Below are 15,662 nucleotides of genomic sequence, written 5' to 3' on the forward strand. Positions count from 1 at the left end.
AGAGGAATGAAAGCTGGTGCAGACCTTCAGATCTCTGCTTTGGGATTTGAGCCAGTCCTGGATGTAGCCTTTGGGATCTCTGGAGAAACTGAGCATGAAATCTCTCTGAATCTTCAGCTGATTGATGGACTCGATGGTCTCATGGATCTGTGGATCATTCAAAACCAGACAGAAAATTCATAAGTTGATTTACAGATGTGAAAGTCCAACAGTAGTCTTTAACTCTTTATAGGGCACTCCCAGGAGAGTCACTGGGGGTTATTACAAGACTTTTGAACCTTTATTGTAATCAATGTCAATGAAATTACCATATAAGGTTCTTGGACTAATAAAGGATTAACCTCAATATTTTAAGCTGTTGTCTGTTGACTGAAAATAAAATATCTGGAAGTTGGGCTGCACGATATTACAAAAGTCTGACATTGTGATACTTTGTTTTTCTGCTATATGAATAGAATTTCACCCAATAAATCGAATAGCTCTATTTGGAAAGATTTCATTCATTTAGACAGATTAGGATGATCATTACATTACAGTATAAATTATTTAATAATAATATATGTTTTAATCTTTAACAAATTATGTTATCCTGTGATGTCACTATTGCAGATATATACATTGCAATATCAATGCTTATATTGCTTATACTATATATTGTGTAGCCCTATCTGGAAGTTCAAGTGGTCTCTCACACTAACCTTGTTGTCCAGAGAGGCGATCTCTTGCTGATTGGCTGTGGAGAGCAGGAAGCTGCTCATTTGTGCTTTAAGAGGATCTTCCACCTCTACATCGATGTCATAACACGCCGTTTTCTTCTGATCATTAGGGTCCACGCTGCACAACAATAACCTCAATCAGAATTCAGAGGCAAAGACTGAACTAAAACACTCATGTGCTGGGCACACTCACACTCTACTTATTAGACATAACATACTGTATAAAGAGCTCAGACAAGAGAGTTTTAATGTTTTTGAAAAGCTACCTCTTATGATCACAGTGAAAACTCATAAAACTGTGGAATATCTGCTGTCTAGTTCATGTAATTCTTTCCTTTGATGACAAAGCTGAAATTTCAGCATTCTTACTCTATACAATTGTCACATACTGTACATTACTTTATAACATGTAATCACATGATTCTTTAAAAGTCATTTGAATATTTTTACCTGACACATTGAGCAAACATTTCTTATTTTAATTCATGCTGAAAACAGATTTCCTGAATAATAATTTTTCAGAATATTTCATTTTCAAATAAACATATACATTAATACAAGTCAGATATGATCAAAGCATCCTTTGTGAATGGGAAAAAAGATACAGAAGCACGTTTTTATCATTAGAAAAAACATTACCAGGATTCATTCATTTTTTCATCTTTTAAAAATGCTAAGATACTATAAATCATGCATTTATCTTCTCTTGACTGATTACTGTAATGCCTACACGCGGTTTGTACAGTTAAGCTGCAATTGAATGCAACATAATGCGGCAGCAAAATTATTAATAAAATTGAAGAAACAAAAACATTTTACACTTGTTTTAATAGAATTACATTACTTAGGTGCAAAGGATTTATTGCAAGATTTTTATACTAGTTTATTAAGCAATGCATAACTTGACACCCTTCTACTTTAATGATTGTTTGTCAAGATATATTCCTATTGGATATTTGTTCATTTATTTATTTATTTATTTTTACTAGTACTGTCAATCGATTAAAAAATTTACTAATTAATCACACTTTTTTGCAATTAATCGCAATTTATAACATTTAAAAGACTGAAACTTGTAATTTTGGCTATTCAAATGTAAAATAATGCAAAGCAAGACAAAAACAATTTAAATTCAAAATGTAATTGTTTATTAGAATTTTTGTTTAACTTGTAACACAGATTTCTTCATGTAAACAACATGCCCAAAATAAACCATCAAGATTCTAGCTTGACAGCCATATTTATTACAGAAATAAAAACACAGGCATGTTAGTTTCATTTAAATTTAAAAACAATTAATGGCAATAAAGAACAGGACAGCACAGCCGGAGGGACTCTCTTCAGATTCAACACGTATGATCGCGTTCATCAAAGTTGCTTAAACTAAGCGTTCTGAAAGTATGGCTGTATTTCACAAGGATTCTGACACATCAACGCAAAACAGACACTTTACAAAAATTGCGTTTAAGGGGGAAACACGTCAAACTTAATGAAACATTTGAGGGCGCATGCTGAAAGGCAGAGGAATGTGCTGTCTTTGACAGCTCGCGAATTCATCTGGCACTTTCTGAGTACATTTACATGGACACCAATACTCCAATTTTAATATGTTTAAGATGATCCGCTTATTAAGAGTCTACCATGTAAACAGCAAATTTTGACGTTTTTGTTTCCGCTCGCCATGCGGTATCAAATTCCATTAAAACAAAAGTCGAAAGTTAAAAATGAAATGTTTCATACTGAAACTTGCCTTAAAAAAGTGCTTCCTTGGTCTTATCCATATTTTTTTGCATGTTGAACACACGTCGACCACAACAGAAAAAAAAACTGCAACTGCGTTAATTTTTTCTTAATGCATTAAATATTTCAAATTAATCGCATGCTTTAAAGCAATAATTTTGACAGCACTGATTTTTCAAATCATTCAAATCTTTGATTACCTTATGTTGATGATGTTTTTTTTAATATCTGATTTATGCTTGTGAAGCACTTTGAGTTGCATTTTTTTGTATGAAAAGTCTTAAAGAAATAAATAAAAGTTTTATTATTTTTTTCTCTAAAACACAAACTTTACTGACTTCACACTTTGGACGAGGAGCATATCAAGTGAAGAACAGTGTATTTTGACTGATAAGCACACAAACCTGATGATGTGGTTGATGACAATAGGGTCGGGGGGCAGTAAAAGGTTGGTGAGGCGCTGGGGAATTTCAGAGAACTTCAGACGTGGACAGTCAAAGATCTATGAGAGGAGATGAAGGCAAAAACAGTTCTTCAATAAAATCTAGTTAACTGGCTTTATATAAATAAGTCCACCATGCATAATCTCCGTGCATGTTAAATTCATATCAAATATCTTTTATGAATGCTATTTATGAATGTGAATGAATGCTTGCAATCAGGCGTACCTGTTGAAAGTACTTGTCACAGTTGATGTACTCTTTGTCATGCGAGTCCTGCAGCTTGTTGGTTTTGACGTACTGCCAGAGGGCCTGTATAATACTGGAGCGGGTCTGTGTGTGAATGCCCAGCAGACGAGCCAGACGCGGATCCAGCTTAAACTGAGGAGGCTGCACACAGGACACACCACCATTGACACATGCTTACATTACTCAGTTAATCAGGATTCACAATCGAAACCAAATGTCAAAGTCCCACTTTCAATCACTAAAAAGCTGAATTTCATTGATTCTGCAAACATTGAATTTAAAGCAATATAAAGTAAGTGGAGCAGTGCCATCTGCGTTTTTTTTATATTCAATAACATTATACTAGCAGTATAAAGTGCTCAGATGGCATGCGAGACAAAGCTACAGCAGTGTGTGATCTACTTTAGACGTGTCATGTGACTATCAGAATGCCTATTCATCCAAAGCATTTTCTAAAGTTATTGAAGAGATTTTCACAGTTATTATTTCATCGTTTAGAGTAATAAATCAAATGCGATATAGTAGCTTTTTATCTTTAAGTGGTAAACACTTTCTCTCTTTGTTTCTGACAGTGTTCACTTTATATAAATTACAAAGACCAATGGTTCATGAGGTCTAAAAAGTAATGAAAATCTAAGACCTGTAAATTTGTGTTTATTTTCAACACCAAAAAAATCAACCAAATAAATAATTTTTGCCCAAAATAACTGGCTAAAATAAAATGCATCATTTATAAAATAAAAATATATGAACAATATAAATATTCCTGACTTATTCCTGACTTCCGATTTCTGGACAAGACCTTTTAAATTTGGAAAATTGGGAACCCTTTTTAATACATTCAAAGCTTAAATAGTAGTTTGACCCCAAATTAATAAAAGGACTAAGCCAAAAAGAAAACAAATTAATAAATGAGATTTTCATTTGCACAGTATTTTTGTGGACCAACAAAGTTTGGTTATGCACACGGTTCAAAATAGCTTCAGCAGAAGAAAGAAACTTGTGCAGATATAAAACTTCAGGGTAAGTTTTTATTTTTTTGGTGAATACAAAACTAATTGACATCAAACTTTTAACTTTTAAAACAGTGCCTAGGTATGTGCCTTTTCTTTTACTCATAAAATAAATCCTTACAAATTTAATAAGTAGACCTGACACTCAATAATTTCTTTTTCAAATATACTTACATACGTGTTTTTCACCCTCCACTATAAGGGTCTCTACTTTATCTAGTCATTTCAATGAAATTGAATCAAAATCTAATGGAATGAAATGTAATAAATTCAAGGCTTCAAGGTCTTGAAGATATTTTTTCAAATGAGAAAGTATTTCATTTAACTTACCTGGTAATCCAGCATTAACAGCAGGGTGCAGCGCACATTAACATCTCCAGGTCTTTTCACCTGAAAACCGTCTGTCTCCTGAGTGGTGCCGGTACGATGCCACTGGGGAGGAAAATAATCATCATGCTTTCATACACTCACAAAGAAAAACAAAAACAAAACCTACAGTTTTTCCTGTACTGAAATACCAACAAACCAACATGTAAGCCATTCCCAACATATATGCAATATTTCATTTTTCTGCAAAATACATTGACATTAGACCAAGTGACTTAAATAGCTCTATTTGACAAGAGTTTTTATTTACATTATTGTAGAAGGATTGTAGAAGTGAATTTAGAGTAAAGTGTAGTGAAGCGTGTTTGATAAACAGTATAGAACAAAGGGACAAATGGAAGAAACGATGCTTTGTTTTTCTGGGTACACTCTCAGAAATAAAAGTACAAGAGCTGTCACCGAGGTGGTACCTTTTCAAAAGGGACACATTTGTATTTTAAGAGTCCATATTGGTAACTCAAGGGTACATATTAGCACCAAAAAAATCTAAAGGTAAGCATTTGTACTTTTTAGTACTAATATGTACCCCTGAGGTAACAATATGGACTCCTTAAGTCAATGGTCTCAAACTCAATTTCAGGAGGGCCACAGCTCTGCACAGTTTAGCTCCAACCACCTCCAACTCACACCTGCTTAATGGTTTCCAGTAGTCTTGAACACCTTAATTAGTTGGATCAGATGTGTTTAATTAGAGTTGAAGCAAAACTGTGAAGAGCTGAGGCCCTCCAGGAATCCAGTTTGAGATCCATGCTTTAAGTACAAATGTGTCCCTTTTGAAAAGGCATCACCCTTTATTTTGCAATAAAACAAACATATTACATGTTTATTTATTTATAATATGATAGCTCTTGTACCTTTATTTCTTAGAGTGTAGTCGAACAGTATTCAGCCACAGAAATACAATGATCAAATGTACTGTAAAATAACACTGCATAGTCTTCATTGTATTAATGAAAAAGTATTAGTCTAATTAAAGCTACTAATTATTCTTGCATTTGAATGCTTTAAACTTGCTTGGAATGTTGACACAGTAACAGGCCTTAAAACATGTTAAAATGATAAAACGCCCACTGTACTATGATTAAACTTTGCAATTTATCCAAAAACATCAGACACAAACATCAGACGTTATCAGACTTCCTGAACTTTGGTGCCTGGTCAACTATGACCCCTACTTGACAACAAGTAATGTGCCTATTGTGATGGCAGAGCTAAAACGAAACATACTTTGTTTGCAGCCCTGATCAACATGCATCTAAAAGGACAATTTTGTAGGAATTATATGTAAAATATGAAATACTCCGTTTTAGCAACTTCAATTCACCAATATTTACGGTGACAAAGTCGACAAAGCAGAAAGTCAAGCACTCACCTCAACCAAATGGTTATCAGGGCCGTAGAGGTCTTTGTCGAGCTCAATCACCAAACTCTTAAAGAATGAGGAGAACTTCCTCTTCATCTTTCCTGGCTGAGAATGAAAGCATGGATACTGTTTTCAGAGAATGCCACTGAACAAACGTACCAGTTTCAAGCATGAAGACATTGCTGGAAAACAAGAACCTTACACCACATCAAACTTTCCATGGTAGAGCACAGTCTGACATGTGGCATTTGCTGAGCAGCACCACATTCCACTGAGCCCAGAAACTGCACGAGTCCTTCCAAACCATCATCAATAAGTGCTAGTTTCCTTTCTCTGGGCATGGAAAAGCAGATCTCCAGTGTATTAGCTAAACCAGACTTGGTTAGAGATCTGACCCAAGAGGCTGAATTTATGCTGCATTGCATAAACATTTAAGAATTGACAAATGTTCTCCTTCGGTCACACTTTATTTCACCTACAGTTTACACTATTAACAAACCATTAACGAAGACATTGAGCTTAAAATACTAATTAGTTGCTTATTATGGTTCTTGGAATTAATATAACTAGATCGTTTCCTTCTTCACTTGCTGCGAACATTCTCCCTTTGTTAGAGCAATCTAAGTCAGATTTTTTAAAGATGGAGCAGTTTACCCTCATCATTGATTGGTCGTATTATTTTTGATGTAATTAATGCCCAAATTTCTTTTTATATTTCAGTGTGTTCATTTGTATCTACCCAAGCATTTCTTTAAATGCTTTGCTTAAATTATAAGTGATTGTGGGTGGTAAATCTCCTACAATTCGCAAATCGTTGCTTCAAGGATGTCAACTGAGTGTTGGGCTTTCTTTACCAAATTTTATGTTTTATTACTGGTCAGTAAATGTTCATAAAGTAACATACTGGTCTAGTTCAGTGTTTCTCAACCATGTTCCTGGAGGACCACCAGCTCAGCACATTTTCCATGTCCCCAAACAGACCAGATTCAGGTAATCAGTTTATTAGCAGAGACTGAAAGATCTGTAATGGGTGTGACAGACAAAGGAGACATCCAAAAGATGCATTGTTGGTGGTCCTCAAGGAACGTGGTTGAGAAACAATGGTCTAGTTCATCCACTGCCCCTTGCTGCAGATTGGAAGCAAACTCATGCTCCCCTTACTTCTTCCTTATCTTTCAATGTCTCCCAACACATAATCCAGTAGTGGTTGCTTCATTTTGAATCTGGTGCCAATTCAGACGACACTTTAATTTGACCACAGCTTCAACAATAATGCCATTACTGGGAAATCATATGTTCCCCTCCATCCCTTACGGATCCTGTATTTAAGGTGCTTAATAATGGTTAGTAAGCTAGTTGGGGTTAGGTATTGGGTAGGATTATTGATGTACAACAAGATCATGCTTTATAAGTGCTAATAAACTGTTAATATATTAATAATAGTCAGATAATAAGGTGGTCGCCAATGGTGTGAATTGTTTCTTAAATTTAAGTGTTACAAATCCCTCAGTTAATTTTATTTGAGGTGTTTAAAAGTTTTTTATAGTATAGTACATTAGCAAGTATTTCAGATTATTAGTAAGTAGATCAGTAGATTATTTTAAAACAGGGGTGTCCAAACTCGGTTCTGGAGAGGCCGGTGTCCTGTTACGTTGACTTTCAACTTGCTTCAACACACCTGCCAGGAAGTTTTTAGTATATGTCGGGGTTTATGCAGGTTTCACCAAGTTAGATTTAAAACATTTTAAGACATTTTTAAGACCATTATGAATGAAATTTTAGACTCATAGAGGACTTAATGCTTAGTAGTTTTTTTTCGAATGGCCCAGATGGAAAATATTTTTATTTTCCCTATCAAAAATATTTAATAATGCAATAATAATTTTATTAAAATAATAATAATAATAAAATATAAGATATAAGATATTTCTTAGCAAAATAGTTTAAATATTGTGTCAAAACAAGCAAGCTCTAGTTGTAAACATATACTTTTTTTCTCAAAATAAACTTTCTTTAAAATAAAAAAAACAAATGTTTTAAAAGTTTTAAAAACTATAATAAACTAAATGTATGCAAAACAGTCTGTCCAGGTCAATGTCCTTAGCAGTAAATACACAGAGAGCCTTTAAACAAATGTTATAATAAGGAAAATAATTAATCCATAATGGTAAATACAGTTAAAATATTTACAGTTAAATAAAAAGTTAAGTGTAATGGACATGGATTGTTGGTGACTGACTAGATTGGGTGGCTATACAAAAACAAAGAAAAATTAAGACCTGTTTAAAAAAGATCAGTCAACTTAAGACTTTTTAAAACCCCGCGGACACCCTGATATCTAGTAAGATTAGGGTTGGAACTAAACTCTCCAGGACACTGGCTCTCCAGGACTGAGTTTGGACACCCCTGTTTTAAAACAGCAACAATACATTATCTTATTATCATAAAAATCATCATTAAGGTCAAAGTTATTTTTTACTTGCTTTTATTTACTGCCATTTTTTATACTTTGTTTGAATGTTCGGTCATGCTCCAGTGCATTTGTAGCTGGAGATGAAGGGAAATAAACATGCAGTGAGCCTCAGTTTCAGTTTGCCAGACTTCTGTTTAATAATGGTTCTGATGGAAACCAATAAGCAGATTTTAGGTTATTGTAAAAAAAAAAAAAACATTACTGAGAATTAAAGACAGCCTGATAGCAGTAAACTTTGGTTATTGGTTACAAACACAATTCCTGTTGGTGGAGTTTGCTCCACATAAACAGCACTTCATGAATAGTTATGTCACGTCCCTTCCTGGTAACTTACAGTGACTGGAATGGTAAATGATTCTTTCAAGCCAGTCTAACATGTAAAATATTCATGGTTTATTATTATACAGTACATTTGAAAAGTGTGCACATATTTTAAACATTTATTTTGGGAGCCTGCTTGACTACCATTATAAGCACATTACAGGAAACATGCTTTTTTGGTTAAAATGTCCTGTTGAAAATAAAAGCATGCCTCAAATGATGTCGACAGAATGTCCGATGCAATTAGCTGAACATTTTCCTTTAAGATATGCACTGAACTATCAAAGGAGCAGAAAAGGAAAAAACAGGCATAGTCAATGGACCCACAGAACAGTCTGGCATGTGTGTTTGGATGGAGGCTGGGAAATGATCTCACTGGTAAGCGAGGCACATGTCTGTGGTCAAGACTCGGAGCCTGGCAGAGTAAATTTAACCTCACCCGTTTAAAATCCACATAACTGCCATTCACGAGGTATGATGTCAGACACAAAATCTTGTGATCAAACGGTTTATATGCGCTACTTTCCCCCCAAATAAAGAAGCACCAGCACCTCTGTGCTTTAAAGTAGGTCTTAAAACACCATTATCGATTAAAGAGGAATTGACTCACATCATCTAGCAGTTTGCCCTCCACACGCAGCTCCCAAGATGCAATGCTGCCTTCAGAGTCCTCTGCATCAGGCTTGGCAGCGTTAAACGTGTTGGAGATGTAGAGACGCAGCTTACGCTTTTGCTTCAAATACAAAAAGAAGAGAGCTGAAAATCTGAACTCAGATTCATTATGTTTGAGGAAATGCTTTTAAGCTAAAAACTGGTAAAATATGACAGGCTGTATTGACTCAAAACAGCCTCATTTTATTCTCATTTACATTGTTTGGTGGTGTACCACTTTGATTTATGCAAGCAATCTTTAAAAAGGCAAATAAACTGAGGGTGAGAATTACTGTCCCAAGTTTAACAAGTGTTATTTATAGTTAAACAAAAGGGCAAAGGCAAACACGTTTTTAATTGGATTCTGGTAGGTGAAATTCAAAAGACATATGAATCTACCTTCATGGGTCTCTTAAGTGCCTCTTGGATGTCCACCCGTTTGCGCATTATGGTCTGGTCTAATTTGCGCTCGAATGCCAACAGATCCATATATGCCTGTGACTCTGGAACAAGCTCACGAATCTGGAAAAAAAGAAATTCAACAAAAGCTCTTTTTGCAAATGGGAGCACTGATAATGAAGTTCAAACCATTGTAGTATTGTCTGCTCATGTTCTGTGGACTGCGGACAGACTGAGTGTTTTGTGAATGACTAATGCATCTGGCCCCTCCACTGGAGTTGTATCAATGTATATGGCCTGATAACACACACACACATAGTGTTGCTTATCTTATCCAACACAACCATTTCGTAGTGACTATAAATAACTAAGAACAGAATCGTCCATGAGCAGTGTTTAAACCCTATTTCTGAGATGAAATGACCAATTATAGTCTTCAACCAACAGCCATATAATCATGAGCCGACAGCTGTATTGCAGTTGTAGATTTATTTAAAATAAAATGTACAAATGTGAAACACATTTGATAGCTGACATTATCTATAACAAATATAATCAAGAGATAATTTAGACTCTCTACAATATATTTTTGAAAAAGGCCTAATGTATTAAGTTTAGAGTGTACAATGCCTCTATTGTCTGATTGACAATTACTGAGTGCAAAGACCCTCCGAAAACATTTCGCTCCATCATGTCGCTTGTTTGGTCGAGTATACCGCCCCTCTAAAAGGCCGAGATGGAGAACAGACGTGCACACCCATGCATCTTCATCCCTGCACATTTACGCACACACAAAAAAACCCTCAGCCGAACCAATGAAAGCAATGAAAAGGCTCAGATCTCTTACTCACCCTTTGTGGAAGGATCTTATCAGCCATCTTCCTCCTCTTGGCACTGCAGAAAGAGGGAGAAAGGGGAAACGGAGAGGAAAGGCAGAAAAAAAACACAAGATGTTACTATGGAGACTGACAGTGGAGCACCCGGGACATCTGCTAAAATTCTGGGGCTGGTCCAGGATGCGGGAAAGCCGGTGTGAGCGTGAATGTGTGTGTGTGTGTGTGTGCGTGCAACGCCAGCCCAGATGGTGCTGGCAACCATTGGCACAGAAGATGTTACTAGAATCTACTAGAATCGTTGCTGCTTAAACTTGCATAAGTTGAATTTTGAAGAGTCACAGGATCTGACAGGTGTGAATATGGTTGTGTACGAGTGTCTTCTTTTTCTTAAAGCAAATGTTTTTTCTTAAACCTACAATGATGCTGTGGTCTTCTTGCGCCTGTGTGTTTATTTTTAATTTTTAAAGACATTAAATGTAGAAAATGCTAGCAGACAGCTACATTGGTCAAAACGAAACTATATTGACTAGACAGAAATAAAAAAGTACTCAAGGATAAGTATTGTTTGGCATGTGCTTTTGACTCTCAAAAAACAGTTTAGTACAATACATACAGGTAACCACCAACTATAACAAACAAAAGTACAAACACTGTGAGACTTTCAAATAAACAATGAAAGTTTAAAATGAGAATCTCAATGTTACAATAAACATGTAGAACTAGTGAGTCTATGAGCCGTGTCAGGTCAGTACTGGTACAACAGTATTAGTAAAAACCACACAAGCACATTTTTTCTTCTCGATCAGTTCAAAGGTATTTTTTTTTTCTCTGTGTGCTTCAATTCTCCTGAAAACTGATGAAACTGAGAGCAACTCTAATGTATCGCTGCATGTGTTTCATAAATCAGAGCAATGCAAAGAATATATGAAAAGACGTGAATTATTGTTTATTCTGCAGAAAGCTCTGGACAGATTTGTTGGTACCCCTGAAAAGCAATAAGTTGTGATGATGACGACGATGTTTCAGATTAAATGTTTGGCTAATTTTACATGTATTCAATCTTGAAATCAGTCATTCATAAAATGAAGAAAAGCACTGACTCTGCAGCTTGGTTTCATTGTGTGCACAGCACTACATTGATCAGAGAAAACAAAGGGGACAATGGTCTAAGAGGATCCAGAAGAAATCATCATAAACATGTAAAAGGTAAAGCCAATATGACCATCTCCAAGCAGCTTGATTTTCCTGTGTCTAGTGCTGCAGGTTAAGATTCAACAGACTGCAGTTGTAGCCAACTGCCCAAACTGTAGTGAACTAAGTCCAGAATGATCAAAAGGATTTTGCTAACTTTAGAGAAACAGCAGAGGAAATGTTCTCAAGACATAAAAGCTAAACTTTAAAGTCAAGGTATATCAGTGTCTGATGATAGACTCCATTGCTTTTTGAGCAACAGCAGGCTCCATGGATGAAAATCCAGAAGGACTACGCTTGAAGAAAACCTAAAAATGTCAGACTGAAATTTGCTAAAATGCATTTTGACAAGGCACAATGCTTCAGGGAAAATGTCCTCCGGTAGGATGAGACAAAACTGGAGTTTTTTTGGCAAGGCGCATAAGCGCTATGTTCAAAGGCTAAAAAAATAGCTCAAAGAAATGAACAACATACCTAATGTGAAACACGGTTGAGGCTTGATTATATTTGGGGCTGCTTTGCTGCATCTAGCACAGGGTACCAAGAAACTGTGCAGGACAATGAAATCTCAAAACTATCAAGACATTCTGAAGCTAAATGTACTGCTAAAGGTCAGAAGGCTCAGTGTCATTCACATGGGTATTTGATGTTGCAGAAGTCCTATCAAGAATTACATACATTGCTTGTTAAAATTATGTCATTATGTACTCTCCATTCATTTGTTCCAAACCTGTTTGAGTTTCTTTCTGTTTGAGTACTCCACTTTTTTCTTAGTATGGATGTCTTTCCCCAACATTCATCAGAAAACCTTGTTAAAAAGAAGAAATCGAGTAAGAGTAAAGGAAGACGAAATGTTCATTTTTGGTCTAAACTTTTTTTGTCCATGCCTTTTTCAATAATATAATAAGCAAAGTCTGATTTGCATTACTATAAATACAGAATAAAAAGTGATGGATTTCAATTGTCAGTTTCAAGTTTTCAGAAAATATATAGAAGGGTACCAACAAATTTGTCTACATGTCTACTGTCAACTAAACAATAGAAGAAAAAATCAGAAGCTTGACTCAATAAATATTTAGATATTTGTGTAAAAGCTGAGACGCTAATTGGCATCATTAATAAGAGCTGTGACATACCAAGCCAATGGTCAGCCAGTGTTGAACGTTTTGTCAGGCTAGTATTTGCAGTGTATTCCACATGTTGACTCCAGTCTGGCTCATGTCAAAAACATTTGAAATGATTCAGCATAAAGAAACAGTTGAGCTGTTGGTGAGAAGTAGCTCTGACTGGTTGTTTAGTTTAACAAAATAGCCACGAGGCACAAAAATAAGAAGCAAAATGATAAAAACAAGCAATGAATTTGAGATTTGGTATTTACTGTTACAGTTGGTATAGTACTGTTGTTGATGGCTTGGTGCGTCACAACCTTAAAACAATCTCTCACATACTACATCTGTCATCATGCCATGCAACAGCAGACGCAAGCACAGTCATGCTAAATTAAGCTTTAAAACCTTTAAAACCATTTAAAGTGTTTGACTCAGCGGTCAAACAAAAGGAGATTGGCTGGTCTACAACTGAATTTAAACACTGCTGTAAAGGAATAATCTTTAATAGTAACCATCAGACATCAAGCTTGTGGTAAATCAGAGGTGAGGGTGGGCAATCCTTGTTAGGGAGAGGTCTTTTTGGGGACAAGATGTGCTCGGGTAAAGGGGTCAAGGCTCTGGGCAAGGGTGGGATCAAACGTGTGAATCCATCATGCAGCAGAATAAACTCCTACTTTGATCCAAGTGTGGGATCTGATTGGGTCTCTCTCAAGTCCATCTGCCTCCCTGGCATCTCATTTGGTCCAGGAAATCCAACAGGCTTCCTGATGGCATTTGAAGGGTCCGTCATTACAGGAAACGGAGTGTGTGTGTGCAGTTTTTGTGCAAGTTTAGAATTTCTGAATACGTTGATGACACATTATAAATAGCTAAAGACAAAAAACTGACATTAAGGGAGTTGTACAAGAAACAGCAGAACTAGAGGACAAAGCATCTGAAATGCCGGGCCTTGTTATTACACACACACACAGCTATTGCATTGATTAGTCTGATGTGAGCCAGGAGGTTTCTAGACAATGCAATATAATGTTACACTAATGTGTCAGACAAGGTCGAGAGACAGAATGAGCAAGAATGTGAATCAATGAAGCTGATTCAGAAAGAGAGAGAGAGAGAGCGAGAAAAACAAAAGAAGAAACAAGTATCATGTACAATATTTGTCAGTGAGTGGGCCTTTTTCTGTCACAACAGCTCAGTCAGTGGTTGTCCAGCAGACTGAAGACTCCACAGATCAGATTATCTGAAACTAAACTGCCACTGTGCAAACTAAGACATATGTCAGACAGATTTGTGCTACAAGAGCAGTGAGTGACCCCACTGAAAGAATTAGGGAAATTATAGTGATTTACAAGAAATAAGCTTGGTTCATATGGGATCAAGCCTGTGATAGAAAAACGGCACCCAAGATCAAACAGTGCAAATGAAATCATATGAAATACACAAATAAAAAAATGTCCAACCCAAATTCCAGCAACAACCATTTAATTTCTCCACATTAAACATGACACTCTTTAAAGACATGTTGATGACTAATCTACAGCAACTGTGTGTGGTATGAAAATTTGGACCAATTAAGTGTACTGAAACCCGGATGACAATTTGTGACATCTGGGTTGAAGGGATGAACTAAAAGTCGGTGAACTCACAATTTCTTACTGATTCAGAAAACACCAACCACTGTGTGGTTTTGCTGTGGAGATACAGGTTAGGATCAGGACTTTTCAGTAGTACTACAAGATGATAATGAAGGCATATGTTATCAGTCTTGAGAATTTTTTCCCTATATCAGTTATGTACATCAGAGTTTTGTGTTAAATCTAATGTTGATAAACAATGTTTATCACATTTTTATATGTAACTTTTCTCAGTATATGTTAACTGTAAAAATGTTTCTTAATTGTAACGTTTACAGATTTTTTTTTTACAATCTTGCAAAAAAAAAAAAATTATTCAACCCGAGCTCAAACATAGCTTGTCATCTTCTTGGGACAAACAGCCACATGCCTAAAAGTAAGAACAGAATCTGCTGTATGTACTCCATTGTTGTTCCACTGGAACGAGTGAGGGTGCTCCTACTTCTCTTTATTTGCATGTGCTTGTCACACATCTACATTTGCAATAATGAATTTGGGCATGAAAAATATGCAATATGTTTCATTGTTGTGTCAATATGTTGCTACAGCTGCATGGCTATTGTCATTGAGTAAAAATGACGTTGATGCAACTTTCTGTCAAACAAACCATCAACTGAGTGAAGCCTGGTTTATACTTCTGCACTGAGTGATCGGCGTGATCCATGGTGCATACGCTTGCCTCGGCTTTATACTTCTGCACGCTGTTTGTGTTTCTCTGCAATAACACTTCCGAAACTCTAGCTGGCAGTGGGTTTTTATCTTCTTCTGTGTAGAGTTTCTTCGCTGGTGTTGTTTTTTCTGAACGCTACCTTCTTGTAGAAGTAGCTTAAACTCGCTCATTTTGAAGCAGGAACCAGGGAACGTGCAACAGCTTTAATAATAAGGTAAACACAAAACAAAACTTTCCACGTGATGCTCCTACATAGAACTCAAAACTTGTAAACACTCACTCAAACGGTTTCCCACAGCTCTCGGTCCCACCCACACTCGTCAGCACTACCAAGCCTACCAATAACAGAGCTTGGGTTACATGTCGTTGCAACATGTAGTTACATTTTAAAAAGAGTGCGTGTCAGTGTCAGCCACGGCGAGGGCAATGCGTCCACGCGCAGGCTGCAGAAGCAGAAGTATAAATCAGCC

General features: G+C 36.1%; 1 protein-coding gene across 6 annotated transcripts in view; it reads right to left on the reverse strand.

Moving 5' to 3' along the window:
• The window catches only part of smarcd3b (SWI/SNF related BAF chromatin remodeling complex subunit D3b), a 53,563-nt gene that overhangs the window by 5,891 nt on the left and 32,010 nt on the right, over positions 1–15,662 (reverse strand). For 2 of the 6 annotated variants that reach the window (XM_087259647.1, XM_087259646.1), the window contains exons 3-13: positions 13,563–13,652; positions 12,510–12,587; positions 10,604–10,646; positions 9,753–9,875; positions 9,313–9,435; positions 5,918–6,013; positions 4,489–4,590; positions 3,125–3,286; positions 2,861–2,958; positions 699–834; positions 25–147 (exon numbers count right to left, since the gene is read on the reverse strand). In XM_087259647.1, the coding sequence (XP_087115773.1) occupies positions 25–147; positions 699–834; positions 2,861–2,958; positions 3,125–3,286; positions 4,489–4,590; positions 5,918–6,013; positions 9,313–9,435; positions 9,753–9,875; positions 10,604–10,646; positions 12,510–12,587; positions 13,563–13,652 (1,174 nt within the window). The remainder of the gene's footprint in view (positions 1–24; positions 148–698; positions 835–2,860; positions 2,959–3,124; positions 3,287–4,488; positions 4,591–5,917; positions 6,014–9,312; positions 9,436–9,752; positions 9,876–10,603; positions 10,647–12,509; positions 12,588–13,562; positions 13,653–15,662) is intronic. The other 4 variants (XM_087259649.1, XM_087259648.1, XM_087259650.1 and 1 more) reach the window with 2 other exon arrangements.

The sequence above is a fragment of the Danio rerio genome, chromosome 7 (assembly GCF_052040795.2).
Source record: "Danio rerio strain M-AB ecotype USA chromosome 7, GRCz13ab, whole genome shotgun sequence".
Classification (NCBI taxonomy): domain Eukaryota; kingdom Metazoa; phylum Chordata; class Actinopteri; order Cypriniformes; family Danionidae; genus Danio; species Danio rerio.